Source organism: Erpetoichthys calabaricus, chromosome 18 (assembly GCF_900747795.2).
Source record: "Erpetoichthys calabaricus chromosome 18, fErpCal1.3, whole genome shotgun sequence".
NCBI classification, from domain to species: Eukaryota; Metazoa; Chordata; class Cladistia; order Polypteriformes; family Polypteridae; genus Erpetoichthys; species Erpetoichthys calabaricus.
In genome coordinates this window covers 82,482,455-82,497,621 of record NC_041411.2, presented here as the reverse complement: position 1 = coordinate 82,497,621, position 15,167 = coordinate 82,482,455, and the positions used below count along the sequence as shown (strand labels likewise).

The following is a 15,167-nucleotide window of genomic DNA, read 5'->3' as shown; positions in this document are numbered from 1 at the left end:
TTATAATTCGTTAAAATGTATTAGCTTATGAAATTAGGTCCATTATTTCATGTTGATTCTTTTAAAAGGATAACAAAAAAAAAAAATCATTCAAAAGCGCCGTTGTCACCACGCAGAGCTGCGAGGGGGCACAGAGACAGTTTGATTTTACCAAGTTAATTACCGGACATGTAAATTCTCTTCTTCTTTATTGCTTAAGTGAGCTGCAACAGGACTCATTGTTTATTGTGAGACCGAGCAGGCTAATTGTGCCGAAATTACATGAAACAAGAGGCAGGAGATTAATAGAAGTGAGACTTTTTAAAAAACGAATTGAGTCCCATAGAATTCCCAGATTAGAAAACTGTGCGGCGCTTGAGGAAGTGTACTTAGTAATATGCTAAGGAGCGCGGAGGGGAAAACAAATTATTCATTAAATGTCTCTGCTCAGAAAGGACGCGTTCAATTGAATTCATAAACTGGATGTATAAACGCGCCTGGTTTGGGTTTTTCGCAGCTTCAGTCTTCTTTTTGACGACGCCTGGGGAATTTGCCAGTCACCCCATTGCTGGCTTACAACACAAGCAAATCGGTATAAGTAGGAAAATGGGGAATCGTGGCGTGCACATTTTGCAAATAATATGAACAGGCACTATATATAATGAAGACGGGCTAATCTTTCTCAGCTTGCTCTTTTTGCGTTTTACCCGCAAATAACCATCGGAGTGAACTCTCATGTTCTTCAGAGGTCCATTTGCTCGTTCACATATTGTTGGGGGGCTCTGTCACCTGTTGACTCACGCATGAACGAGCTCAGAATAAAGAGGATTCTCGGCGGCCGCATATTATTTCAATACGTAAACCTGGTCGCCTGATAAGCCACTGTTACTGACCCGCTTTGGGGCTTCTTTACACTCTGAGTGTCGGGAAAAACTGGGTCTACGTGTAATTAAATCACTTGTTTAAGATGATTTTTTGAGGCCATAATATGTTGTGATTCTCAGGTGAAGTCGTCTGCAAACAAACGAATTCAAACGGCCCCAAATGAACAAAAGAAAACGAGCAATTGGCCATTGTAACAAGAAGTATAAAACTCTGGATTCCTACAAACTTTTATGCATTACTTAAAAAAATGGAGAGAGGGCTCTTTTCATTGCTTGGTTTACCTCTGGTCAGGCTAAGTCTTTTCTTTTTCTTTTTAATCCGTCCTTTTATTTTAGAAAAACACAAAACCAGGTTCCACGCAGTGCTTTAGTAGCTAAAAGTGAAAGAGCTGCTTTTTTTCAGAGCTCAGCTTCTATGAATCGCTCTGGAAAATTGGTTCTTCTGAATAGGTGAAGGGGGAAAACGTTTAATAGGATCCGAGGGAGGCTCTGCTCTCGCAATCTGCTCCTTAAACAGGTGGAAATAGGACCTCCTCAATTATACAAATAGTAAGTATAAACCAGGGTGGAAAAGCTATTTTCATCCCCACGGATTAGGGGCTTGCAATGAAAATTGGAGTCAGTCAAGCTAACGGGTTCTGCAAAATCCTTTTTAACGAGGTTTAAAAATCTATATACGCTCTTTGGAAATGATTTTTATGAAGACATTACGAGTGGGAAAAAGTGAGCTGCAGCTCGAGCTTTGACAAATTGCATGATCTCAGGCCAGATTTCTATGTAGATAATTTCAAACGGGAAAGAGAAGCCTGCAGTCCCATTCATTGTTGCTTTGTAAGTTAAACCTCATTAGTTTATTGGCACGCATCTAGCATTTTCAGCGTTAATTTAATGTCGGAACTCAGGGTCGCGGGGAACAGCAACCTATCCCGCAGCGATGAACGCCGGGCACGAATTAATCCTGAACGGGACGCCACTCCATCTTAGACTTTTACTTGTTTAACAAACATCCAGACATTCGTTTTCGATTGCCGCTTGCTATACAGTACAAAGTCGCTATAGCGCCTCCATTGAAAGCAACGTTTGCCAGGCACGATCCAATCCTGGAAGGAAGGCCCGCTAACCAGAAAGGCCTGATTAATTAATTTAGCAAGAAAAAAAATCGGCTAACAAATCTCTTAATCCTATTTATCAACGCCGCGGCGGCATTGTACGCTAGAGGACATCTCCCGGTCGGGACGCGATTCTTGTCACACTACCAATGGAATAATCGTTATCTACTGGCTGCTGCCTATTTATTTATATTCTGTACTACACACTTACACACTAATTCCGAGACAGGATCGCAAGGAGTCGGACAGCACCCTATTAAAAATAATCGACACTTCATTTGGGTTGTGTGGTTCCCCGTTGAACCATTGCTTGGTAATGTTTTTGGGAATGGCTCTTTGTCTATGAAATTTGCTTTTTGAGTTTTGAAAAAGTTCTTAATCTGTAGAAAAAAACAGAAATCTTTCAGGTATGGTAATCCGGATACTACCGCCCGAGACCTTACGTAAACCGTGTTACTTTCCTTTTAAAATCGTGAGCCTATTTCAGTTTTACAAATTATTTATTAATGATTATTTATGGATTCGGCTATAGATTTAAAGGTTCTTTTTGGAACCTAAATATGGATGGTTCTTTTGGGAGCCAAAAATGGTTCACCTGTGGCATTGCTCTGAAGAACCGTTCTGGCATCTATTTTTGAGAATGTACTCATAGCAGCAGCAAGCCCTGGAGTACGAAACTCATTTTTGATTTGATTACCCTTTCGTTTTATTATTAGGCTGGTGTCGTTTTCCAAAGGCAAATCACAACATTTGAGATACGATTGGGAAGATTTCTTTTGGTTTTACCATTAAAGTACAGGCAGGTGAAGTGATTTGCTCACACGGCGTCAGTAGCGAAATTTGAACTCATAACCTCAGGGTTGAGGACCAAAGCCGTAGCCTCTATACGCCTGTCTGCTTACCTGTTATGGAGGTAAAGGTTCTTAATGCAACCTTCATGGGAACCATTGGCATCGCTTTGATGAACCATTCCGACACCTAATGCGTACCCAGCATCAACAAGCATGGACTACAGAGCTAACTGTGAACTTACTAACAATTTCATTTTAACACAAATTTAAAAATTGTATTTAATTTTTCACCCTTTCGTTGTTTCCTGAACAAGCTTTATTTTTTATAAACTTTCCGGGGAGCAGAGTCCGCTTTAGTCGGGCAGGCAGTGTGGCGTAGTGTTTAGAGTTTGGAGGTTCCACTCTTGTGTGACCATGATCAAGTCACTTCACCTGCCTGTGCTCCGTTTGGAAAACAAAAAACAAAACAAATGCAAAGTTCTCGCATCTCGTAAATCGCATCTTTACAAAGGCGTCAGCCAAATAATTAATACAAGTGAAAGTGTTAAGTAAAGCTTTGCAATGATCTGGCTTTCCGCGCGGATCTAGAGTCCAGTGCTTCGTGTTACTGGCTAAACCCTTAAAAATAAAGATGACAGACTGGTCCTTCAAAGCGATGCTAAACTTTTCCCAAAAGAACCATTCACGTAGTCCCTAACGTTGTCCATAAATAATCATGAATAGCTCATGACGGATTTGTAACGTAAAGACATATAACCAAAGTACTTTAAATGTAAGTCGCCTCGGATAAAAGGCGTCAGCCAAATCAATTAATAATAAAAGTTAACGTGCACGCCTGAAGAAACGCTTAAAAACGGACGTGCGCCAATTTCAAGTGTTTCGAATGTTGGGATCGATTTATTTCAGTGATGTCAACAGGTTGTCCACTACCGAGATGAATTATTTGTAAATTGCGCGTTTGAAAGGAGCTATATATGTCAAAATATTATTTATTAGCATAATTAGGTTTATAAAAATAAGCGTTAAAATTGGCCAATCCTTTCGTGCATAACGATTGCCAGAGATGACGCTGAGATTTCATTGTTAAACTTGAGTGGATTTTCAAATTTTAACACAAGATTGAAAAGTCGATCCCAGTTTTATTTTTGAAATATACTTTTAGCGGTTTAACAAGCAGCAGACACCTCTTATAATAAGGGAGCAGGTTTGGAAATCTTTATACAAAAACAAACGAATATTAAAAAAAATAAGAAACTTGTACAAACGAATACTAAAGGAAGAACGGCTGATTGTACTAAACTAACACAAAATAATAAACGTTTTATTGACACTTTTAATTTGTAACGAATCCGCATTGCTCCGTTTCTGTGACTAGCAGCGTCCACGATGGCAGCAGCCTGAATTGTCTTCTTTTGCAGCGTCCCGACGGTCCTACCTGCCTGTTTACACAGCGGCTCTGTGCGCATTTGAGTGTCACACTTAATCCTGCCCGCCTCAAGTGAGGGGTTGGTGGAAACACACGAGAGGTATACGAGGCTATGGAATAAACAATAATCTGCCATAATTGTTGAGCACGCCACCCCCGTGGCTCTGTATAAATGGGTGGTGGGAGTGGAAACAAGGCTGGTGGTGGCATTTCCTTGTCACCCCGATACAAGTGACTCCGTGTGATGTCAGCGAAATGCAGGAGACAGTGATCTCTCGCTGATGAGGATGTGTGTTACCAAAATGTGACAGTAGAGCCACACCATAATATTTGGATACCGGCTGTCTCTCCGTTTTTCTAAAAGGTAAGAAAGTTCATCAGGATTGATTCTTCCTGTCGGAGTTGGTAATTATTTTCTCCTCCCAGTTTTGAACTGGTAAAAGGGGTTTGCTAACAAGCTCTGCACTGTCCTGTTAATTTTGTGTGTGCTAGTTAATGAGCATTAATCTGGTACCCCCGGGTGCCATTGTTCCGGAGATGTTCATTTGAATGTAAATGGGTGACATTGTAAAAGCAAGGTGCTTATTAAACTGATGTGTGTCCTGGCTTTTCTGGAATGCAGGAGGCTGCTCGGCTGCTGCTCACACCAAGTTGTGCGAGGATGGCGAGCTCCGCGCCTTTGGAGACCGTGACGCCCTGTCCGAGACACGAGTCCAGGCTGGGAAGCGGCGGCACCCCGAAGAGCCTGGCCTTCTCCATCGAGCGAATCATGTCCAAAACGTGCGAGCCGAAAACTTCTGCGGAGGACAAGCCCCGGGCAGGGGACGCTGCGGAAGGGAAAAAGATCATCAGCCTTTGTTCACCGATCCCTTGTATGATTCCCCTACAACCGTTTGGCTACGACCTGCAGAGCAAGGCGTTCATCAACTACTCCGAGTTTTGGAAAGCTAATTTCAGGGGCACGCTTTGTAACTCGGCCACCATGTGCAAGTCCAACTGCGGCATGTGCTGCAAGAGCGAGGCGAGTTTTGTGCATTCGCTCTTACCAGCGAGTCGAGTCATCAAACCTCAGGTCATTCACCAGGCGGTGACAATGCCAGCCAACGGATCTCTATACTATTTGAATTACTTGGACTCTTCGTATCGCCCCTCTGACATTTTAAGTGGACATTTATTTCCCTCCGGCATTGTTACTCCTCAATCACAGACTTCTCTGTCTGCACACCAAAAACTACTTTTGCTGGAAAATGCCAAACTGGCTAATCTAACGGCAGACAAATTTCCGACACCCCAGTTTCCTCATAAAGAGCATCTGCCAGGACAGCTGGATCAGATCGTGAAGGACAGCAGTAGTCTGACCACGGAGAAGAGCGGCGTGAAAACGCACAGCAAACTGACCAGCAGCCCGGCGGACGGCAAGCCCAAGCATTTCACCTGTGACGTGTGCGGCAAGGTAAAGACCTTCTGATTCGGATTAAGAAAGCGGCGTCCAACGGAAACCGGGCGACTGCTTCATACTTTAATTTTCACAGAGGAAGAAGCAGAAAGTGTTTCCAACTTGAGCCGTACAGAAAGCGGTTTGCAGTCAAGTCGATGTCCAACTTTTGCTCTTGCGTGCACATTTACACATTTGCTTTATTTTGCAGGTGTTCAATGCGCATTATAATTTAACCCGTCACATGCCAGTGCACACGGGGGCCAGACCCTTTGTGTGTAAAGTGTGCGGTAAAGGGTTTCGCCAGGCTAGCACTTTGTGTAGGCACAAAATCATCCACACGCAGGTGAGTCCGCGCTTCGCTTTTTATACTCCTGACAACCTGAATGAAAAAAAAAAATCCAACTCTCTTATTAATTGTGCATTTGTTTTATTCTAGGAAAAACCTCACAAATGCAATCAGTGTGGCAAAGCGTTTAACAGAAGTTCAACACTAAACACTCACATTCGCATTCACGCCGGATACAAACCGTTCATTTGCGAGTTTTGTGGAAAGGGGTTTCATCAAAAGGGTAAGAAATTAACTCTATGTTTTACTATCATATTATTAAAGGTTGCGCATAAAATAATTTGTTAGTGCAACGTTTATCTTATCGAAATAAATTCATATTGTAGTGGAAACTATGTGTGTGTATATTATATATAAAATTATGTTTACCTCAAGGACTATAGTGTAATTTCCAGAATGAAAAATTGGCGTTGACAGCACCAGTTTTTTTAAAATTTTAATATTTGCCTTTCTCAGCAAACAGTTTTCATATTTTCACAAAGTTAACGTGACACGTTTGTAACAGTAGACTTTAGATGGTTTTAAAAAGTATCTTAAACATTGCAAGACTGCTTATTGTGACTTCACATTAACAGAATAATGATCATCTATTAAAATGAATATGATCGCAGAATGTGGCTGTAGGTCGCGCTTGCTAAAAATTAAATGCACATTTAAAGTGTAATTAACGGTTTTAAAATTCTTACATTAAAAAGGCATCCCCACGGAACCTGTTGACATAACTGGGTCGAGTAAGCCCAAATGTTGGAGTTTTCAGAGGGCAGACCCCATTATTAAGAGTTTCGAACGATTACTCCATCATGTGAAAACTTTGTGTTTTGTTCTGTAAAATAGTTGCGCGCAGCACAATTACTAAAGTTATAAATATTACTTGAAATGTCTAACTGTGTCACAAACGTTCTCTTCATATTATCCAAAAATGAGAAGTGGCAGTTCGCCCTCGCTAACTTTCCCCACTGGATTCTAAAATTCGCTATGGGTCACAACACAGGCCCCCTCGTTAATACTTGAGTTTGACAAAGTTTGACAACTTCTTGACTCTAAGATGCAAAACGCGGATTAATGAAGGCTGTAAAATGGAAATCTTTTGTTTGACATAACCTAATTGAGACCCACTGGTCTGGGAATTAGATAAATAAATATGTTTAAAAATCCGCTATATAATACATAGATATGTAACACATGCGTTATCTAATAGACATGAAAGGCACTATATAATAGATACACAGCAAAATCACCAATGTTAACTCTTACAAGTTAAAGTAACCCTTAAAATTGTATATATGAAGAAAGTGGACCTATATATACACCTAATGTGCTAATTAAATGCCGGTGATTTTACTGTGATAGATATGAAAGACGCTAGATGATACGAATGTAATAAAATATGCCATAGAATAAATATAAAATGCACTATACAAAAATAGATACACAGACAATTAACCAATACTTAATATCAAAATAATCTTTAAAAGTGCAGAGAGGGAATGGACCCCTACATACACTTAGTGTTAATTTAGCGCTGGCGATTTTGCTGCGAGATATGAAAGGCGGTATATAACAGATCGATAAATATGTAAGAAAATGAGCAAAGAACCACAGAGACTTGGTAGTGTGGTGGAGAGCAGGACTTTAAGGACATTCAAATCTCGAACTGAGGACACTTTGGACAAACTCGGTGAACAGGATCCGCGAGCTTGCCGGGCAGAATGGCCTGTTCGCCGATGCTAATGTGTTAATATACTGCTATAACAGACAGGTATGAGATGCGCGCACGTGTGCCCGGTATATACATTAATTGTTATTCTTTTTTTATTCCATGCAGGAAATTACAAGAACCACAAATTGACTCACAGTGGCGAGAAACAGTATAAATGCACCATCTGCAACAAAGCTTTCCACCAGATTTACAACCTGACCTTCCATATGCACACCCACAACGACAAGAAGCCGTTCACCTGCGGGACCTGCGGGAAGGGCTTTTGCAGGAACTTTGACCTCAAAAAGCACATCAGGAAACTTCACGACAGCAATTTAACGACGACGAGCGAGCTGTCGAGGGCAATGCAAGGCTGAATGCCCCTCTCTCAAAAGACAATCCAATTGTGGGATATATAAATCCATTTCTTTAATATGGAAGAGTATACTTGAATTGCTCTAGGTACCCCATACTACTTACTTTTCATTTTATTACATGACGTTTGACTGACAATGTACAGAGTGTTATTTAAGCGTTTATCCTCTATGTTCTGTAATGTAGTACTTGTTTATAACAATGTATCGAGTTAAGCGTTAAGTATTTGTAGCTCTTGCTTCATTTTATATAAATTAAAAAATGTAAATTTATGTGTGATGAAAGCGGTATACAGTTATGCCGTTATGAAGAAGCGAAATATTACAATTCATAAAATATTTTTCCCGTTAATAAACCGAGTTACGTTTCTTCGGAATTGACTGCACGTTTCAGAAAGTTTTTATTTATTTATTTTTTTGTATTTTATATTTTCGTCAGTAATAATACATACATATTACGTTTAGAAGATATCGGCTGAATCCTACAGTGCAGTCAAACCTGCTGGATAAGCGCGATATCGGTGTTGGCTCGTTTTTGCATAAGGGAATGAATAGATATGACATTATTTATTATTATTATTATTATTATTATTAATAATAATATTTGACGGACACCTTTATCCAAAACGGCTAATAGTATTTTAGAAAAAATTGGTTACATTTATTTATTTTTTTCAATTGGAGCGCATGCAGGCAGGTGAAGTGACTTGCTCGTAGTCCTAAAGTGTCCGTAGTGGGGCAACCTCAGTCCAAACCCGTAACCACTGCGCTAGTTTTACAACGTAAATAAATAAATGGATGGATGGCTCGTGCAGACGATTCTAATTTACCGAGATGGAGGATAACGGACACGGCAGAGGGCACGCATTTAGCGAATTTTGATTAGTAACTTGGCAAATACTGTTGGAGTTCGATCGATTCAATCGAAATGCTGAAGAGCAATGCTCGGGTTTAAAAGTGACAAAAGCGGGCACAGCCTTTATTACTTAAGGGACTGTATCTTCTGTTTACAACAGGTTATCATTTATTTAACATGACTGTACTTAATTTGCAGTGAAATGCGCCAGTTAAGAGGTCGGCTGCTATTTGTTTTATAATAACATTATTTATATAGCGCCTTTCCCTGAAAGAGTGAAGCATTGTGTTTAGTATATACATTTTTTTAATTTAACAACAAATTATAAACCCACTTTCACTACACGTTTGTTAAAGAATATTGTATAATGTTAACGTTAATTCGGCATTTATCTTAAATTAAAAAATAAATAACGAATGTCTTTTTACTTGCTTTATCGTTTAATCAACACGTCAGTTTTTATAATGTGAACTTATTTATGTTTTATAGCAATATTTCGGATTGATATATAAATAATACTTCATATTTATATTTCGCCTCTCCCATACTCCAAGCACTTAATGACCCGACTTACATAATAAATTAAGAAATATAACCGTTATGATTTGATATTTTAAAACTTCCAGCTAATGAAGAATGACGTTAATTAACCGACAATTACCTCACCGTTAATTCTACATCACATTATTGTTTATTCAGCACCCCGGTTGCCATTATTTGAATGTACTTTTATTTATAAGGGATAAAAAGAAGATGATGAAGAAAACCATACTTTTCATTTATATTTATTTATATGGTGCAATTCACATTGCTCAAAGAACTTAACGGCCGGCCTGACTTTATATTTTTAAACTTCTGAAGGATTCAGAATGACGTTCAATCAACCGTTGCTTACTTCACCATTAATTTTATATTAAAGTAAACGTGCGGTTTGAAACTTTATAGACCCCAAATGAACAGACTAAATGACTGACATTACGCACGAACGTCGCCAAGGTTAAGAGAGTCCGAAGGAGGCTTCCACGAATACTGGTGTTAATTTTACATTTCTTGAAATTACGTGATGTTCGTAATTTTTCAGCGCGTACGTGCTAACTTTTTATTTTTTTATAAATTACAAACACATACGATAACGAATGAAAAATAATAAAGTGACAATAACAGAAATTGTAATACAAATTACAGAAGACGCGAGTTATTCAGTATGGAATGGAATCTGCAGGCTAAAGGAGCCTCTACAAAAACTTCATCGTTTAATCACAAAAAGCAGAAAACTGAAATGGAAAACGGAGGCGCCTTAAACGCGTGAAGCCCCCAGCTCTTCACTGAGATAACATGAAACTGAAAACGCATTTTAAATTACGAAGGCAGTTTCTTAACACTTGAGTGTATTGACCCACTAACGGCGAGTGAGATTGAGCAGCCGCGGGGCGTCATTACCAGCCTCGGCTCTCCCTGACAATTACTCTAAATTAGTTGCTTGCACCCTTGCGTTTTTAAATTTACAACGAAGACGAAACGTGTAAAACTCAATAGGTGATCGTACTGGGCTTCTGGTGGCCCCATTCTAAATAGCAGAAGTGTTAAACGAGCTTCAAAACTGTTATTTTTGAGAGAGAGTTTTATTTTTGCAAAATTACCTTTGTAAAACTGCAATAAACATATTGCTTTTTTTTTGTTTCATATTTAATTCTTATTGTAAGGTCTTCATAACCAAACACGGGAACGTAATTTGTTAATATGCAATCTCTACGCAACGCACTGCAAGTTGGTCAGTTCGTTTAACGACCACTTTCTCTTTCTCTTTTATTATTAAAATGCATTTATTTAATTTTTCAAATACCAAATTCTGTCGATGCGATCTTACACTTGACTTCAAAGTAATGACACAAATTACCAGATACAACATGCACTCTTCAAACCCTATTATATTAATCATCTAAACACTCTCAGGAGGAGGCCCAGCCGTAGCTGCCTGTTTTAATAGGAATATGGATAATCAAGTGTTTGGACTATATAAACTATACCATTCTGATTTCTCTCCGGCTTTAATGCTCGATCACTTATTCTCCCCACGTCTTCTGGAACAATATTATTGTAGTGCACAAGCAGAAATTGTGAGTTGAGCCAGAGACGTGTTGCGCACTCATAGCGTCCCAATTACAACGCAATTAACAGTTACGAGTCCTGCCCGGGGACTGATTAAAAGGCTAATCGTATACCTTGAAAGGCCTGCTCGTTTTTCCCCACTTAATTGAGTGGATAAATGCTAAAAGATATATACGAGACATTAAAACAGGTGGTCTGGGAGAATTTAAACATGTCCAGAATATCTCCGCTAAAGGCATCATACGCTGACCGAGTTTTGGGTGGCCTGGGGGTAAACTACATGATTTAAATGGAATATTCAAGCGGAAAATAAACTATATGGACGTACATCGAGGTCCGGGAACAGTGACTTGTGCTAGAAAAGTCGAGTTTCAAAGTCGTAACAGACTGGAAGGACATGCGGAGTGGCGATAAGGCAAACGGAATTGCATGCAATGTCGCGTATAAACAGTTACATGGGTCGTTGTGTGTACATCTGTATATTTATATCGATATCAAAATACAGTATATGTCTACACATGGAGAAATAATATAGATGCTCCTAAGAGTTTGTGCTATTTCTAATGTGATTTCGGATGTACATTTTAACCACATTGTCCCCGATCTTCCACGTGTAACAGTGATGACAAACCGCCGTTTTATCTTTTGTTTATCATGATTATGTTAAAGACAAATACAAAACTGAACGTATCGTCCCCACTAGAGTAGCTCGATTCAGTTGTACTCTTGCATTAGTCTTACAAGTAACCTGTAAAGGCAATTCACGGGGCCCTGTAGTTGCTCGTGGCACTGTTACTTGACAAAGCACCATTTAATTCTGTAACTGGGTCTTTGCTTTTCAGATTGTCTCTTTGGGCTTTGGAAAAGTTCCTGATATATGTGGTCAAGACAAAAATATTTAACATGTAGAAAACCGGAATTTATTCTGGAACCTCGAAGCACGCAGTGTGTTGTAGTGGGTGAGGCCTTGAACTTCACAGGCCCTGCGGTTGAGGATTCGAGTCCTGTGTGTCCACGAGCCTATTTGGGCTCCAATTGGAGAAAAAACAAACAAATCTCACCAATTGTATCTCGAATGCTGTAAGTCGCCTTGGATAAAAGTGTCGGCCAAATAAGTAAATAATGAGGATGGTTCATTTGGGGAACCAAAAATGGTTTCTCTGTGGCGTCACTCTGATGAACCACATTGGCACCTTGTTGTTAAATTTAACCCACATGCACATTATGTGCTCGACTCAAGCGTCCGAGTCCTAACCTGTTTAAAGGGTTTCAGAATCAATCAAGAGGATTTGTCGGATACATGACTCGAAACACTGTCGTCTTAAACTTATTTTCTTTTATCCTTTAATTCTTAAATCAGCCGGATGCAAGACGAAACAATACAATGACATTTCTCCGTTTCTTTGCTGTTTGAGATATGATATTAACGTGTCATCCGTTATACATTTTATACGCATCGACATCAGTCGCTTTATGGCAAGTTTTACATAAATGATCACATTTCCAAAATATTAATTGCAGCAGTTACGCGATGAAGAATAAAATCAAATTTGTCTTTATGTCTTTGAATTACAACGATCCAAGAAGACAGGGTGGCGTGGAGGTTAACGATTTGGAGTTCAAACCCCGAGCGTGTGAGTTCACCTCGCGCCTCTGTCACTATGTGACCGTAAGCAAGTCCCGTCACTAGCATGTACGTTACAGAGGAAAAATGTAACTGATAGCATCTCAAATGGTGCTTTAAAATGTGGCGTCAGCCAAATAATTAAATGCGAAAAGGTAACATATTCTATTATATATGAATATACATAAAATCAACATTCGACGTGAACTGTTCATTCAAATTTAAATTGTTGTAATTTGTATTTGCTTTTCATATAAAACACACAGCACGTCTATAAATACTGGTTCCAAAGTGACAGTCTACTGGGTTCTGTGGTTCATCGAGCCCTTTCCCGACAAAGAACCTTTTCATTCCGTGGATTCTTTTGAAAATGTTTCTTTAGGCTTCCAAAAATGTTCCTAAAATGCAAAAAAAAAAAAAAAAAAAAAGACAGAAATTTTTAACGTACAGTAGGTTGCCTATCAATACAAGGAAATTCTGAACTGAGCCCTTGTGCGCGTAAGCAGCGAGAGTCCTGTTAACATCACGAACCCGATGGTATTTCGCAAACCGGTTACCATCTATTCGTGGTTATTTATGGAGCCTGTTATGAATCTAAATAAAGTCTCTTTCTAGAACCTTCTTGTGAATGGTTCTTTTGGGAACAAAAAATAGTTCCCCTATGTGAATTTCCCATTGGGATTAATAAAGTATCTATCTATCTCATTCAGAAGAACCGCTTTGGCAACTTTATTCTCAGATATGATCTTAATCTCAGAGTGTCGGATGAAATATTTGCGGGAATAAACAAACTGATATCACTCTTCATTGAGTAACATGCATTGTTCAATCTAATATTTGGAAACCATGATTCAGAATTTACAGTTTCCCCTATAAACCGCTATTAGATATGAAACACTTTGGACTTATATATTATAACTCTTTCAATTTCTCCCTTTTCTCATTTTCAAAATCTTTTATTTTCTTGTTTTAAATACGACAGTGAGGTGCTTTAAAATGTGTAATAAAAGCAAACATGGAAGATTGAAGGGCCATTGGGAACAGCGCGATGCCTTTAAAAGTCTAATAAACGACATTAGTACGCAGCTCGAGGGTCTCTCTTGAGGTTGCTCCGCAGGTTTCAAGTCCGCATTTATTAAAAGCCACTTTGAGCGTTCGAAAGGCTGACCCGTGGAAAGGCGCAAAATGCTTTCTGAAGCGGAAAACGACTATAATTATGGAATATCGGGCAAAATGGTTAATTATTAACTGTTTATAGCTGCTGTGCAATTCTGAGGACGCTCCATGCCCAGGTGTCCGCCCGATGGAACTCCTCGGCTCGTTTTATGTTCCCAATTCAGGATGGCAGGGAGCCGGAGCGCAACTGGGCGGCCATTGGCACCAAGGAGGAATGGCTCCGGAAGGCATGTCAGCTAACCGACTGACATTTAATGGTACACACTCACGAGAACTGTTTATTTTAGTCCGAAACTGTTTATTATTTAAATACTGTTTATATTGTTAGTTTTAAGCAAATGCACTTTCTATCTTACACTTTAAAAATAACGGTTCTTTAATATAATGGCACTTTTCTACGATGCGTTGTTGCTCTGCAAAGAACTATTCCATTCTAGGAAGGGTTCTCTGCATATGAAATTGATTCTTTGGGCTTTGAAAAGTTCCCCAACATTCACACAGGACACACGTCTTTAATGTAGGCTATCTAATGGGATATTGAGAGATCAAAAAAAACCCGAACTGAGCCTGCACAGTTGTATGCAGCAAGGGACCTGTGAAAATCAGGAACCCATTTGTACTTCGCAAATCTGTTATCATCTACTCATTGCTCTCCATGAAGCGTGTCTGGGATTCTCTTTGAAACCTTTATATGGATGGTTGTTTGGGAAACCAAAATCTCTCCCCGAATGGCATCATTCTAACAAACAATTGAAGCACTTTTATTTTTATGAGTGTGTGACAGCATTAACAGCATTATAGGCCCCCGGGTAAAGCAGTGCAATGGGGCCCCTACTTACACAACCACTCAGCAAGTCACAACATACATAGATTAGCATGGGGCCCGAGGGGAAACTGCCCAGCGTGCCCATGTGTTAAGACGGTCCTGCTTGTCCCCAGTGTTGCATTATACTGGATTAACAGGTAAAGGAAAGCAGACCAATGAAGGCTGCTTACATAAGACTTGCAGTTTCTTTACCTCAGTCTGACATTTGAATAATTTCGATGTGAACAGGCCATTTAGTCCCAATAAGCTCTAATAATCACCTGTTGCCACTAGTGGGTGTTGCAGAGCCCCAACCCTGGACACAACCACTCTGACTCCAGTCCTGGGTTCGAAAGCTGATATACAGCGGTGGAATGCCTTACTCAGGCTTCTCTTTACATTATTCACACAAACACAGTTCCAGTTCCTTTTCTATCCTCGGCATGTGGTGTCAGTAAAGAAGGGCTTCATAGGCTTAAATCCTGATATATATTACCAAGATCCTGTGCATGTACTTTCTATTTAGTTTTATTTATGTATCCATTGAACTG

General features: G+C 39.6%; 1 protein-coding gene across 2 annotated transcripts; it reads left to right on the top strand.

Moving 5' to 3' along the window:
* The first annotated feature begins 533 nt into the window (after nucleotides 1-533).
* fezf2 (FEZ family zinc finger 2) lies at nucleotides 534-8,427 on the top strand. Of its 2 annotated transcripts, none has more exons than XM_028825411.2 (5): nucleotides 534-1,412; nucleotides 4,812-5,642; nucleotides 5,836-5,970; nucleotides 6,064-6,196; nucleotides 7,799-8,427. In XM_028825411.2, the coding sequence occupies exons 2-5, from the start codon at nucleotides 4,851-4,853 to the stop codon at nucleotides 8,047-8,049; spliced, it is 1,311 nt and encodes a 436-aa protein (XP_028681244.1). In that variant the 5' UTR covers nucleotides 534-1,412; nucleotides 4,812-4,850; the 3' UTR covers nucleotides 8,050-8,427. The 2 variants fall into 2 exon arrangements, with proteins under 2 accessions (XP_028681244.1, XP_028681245.1); XM_028825412.2 differs by lacking the exon at nucleotides 534-1,412 and adding an exon at nucleotides 4,124-4,553.
* Nucleotides 8,428-15,167: the final 6,740 nt, after the last annotated feature.

Bases quoted from the DNA above. Each gene is read 5' to 3' on its own strand.
- fezf2 (XM_028825411.2), top strand. From the start codon at position 4,851: ATGGCGAGCTCCGCGCCTTTGGAGACCGTGACGCCCTGTCCGAGACAC. The intron at 5,971-6,063 runs GTGAGTCCGCGC...GTTTTATTCTAG, and splicing joins ACAAAATCATCCACACGCAG to GAAAAACCTCACAAATGCAA. The intron at 6,197-7,798 runs GTAAGAAATTAA...TATTCCATGCAG, and splicing joins AAAGGGGTTTCATCAAAAGG to GAAATTACAAGAACCACAAA.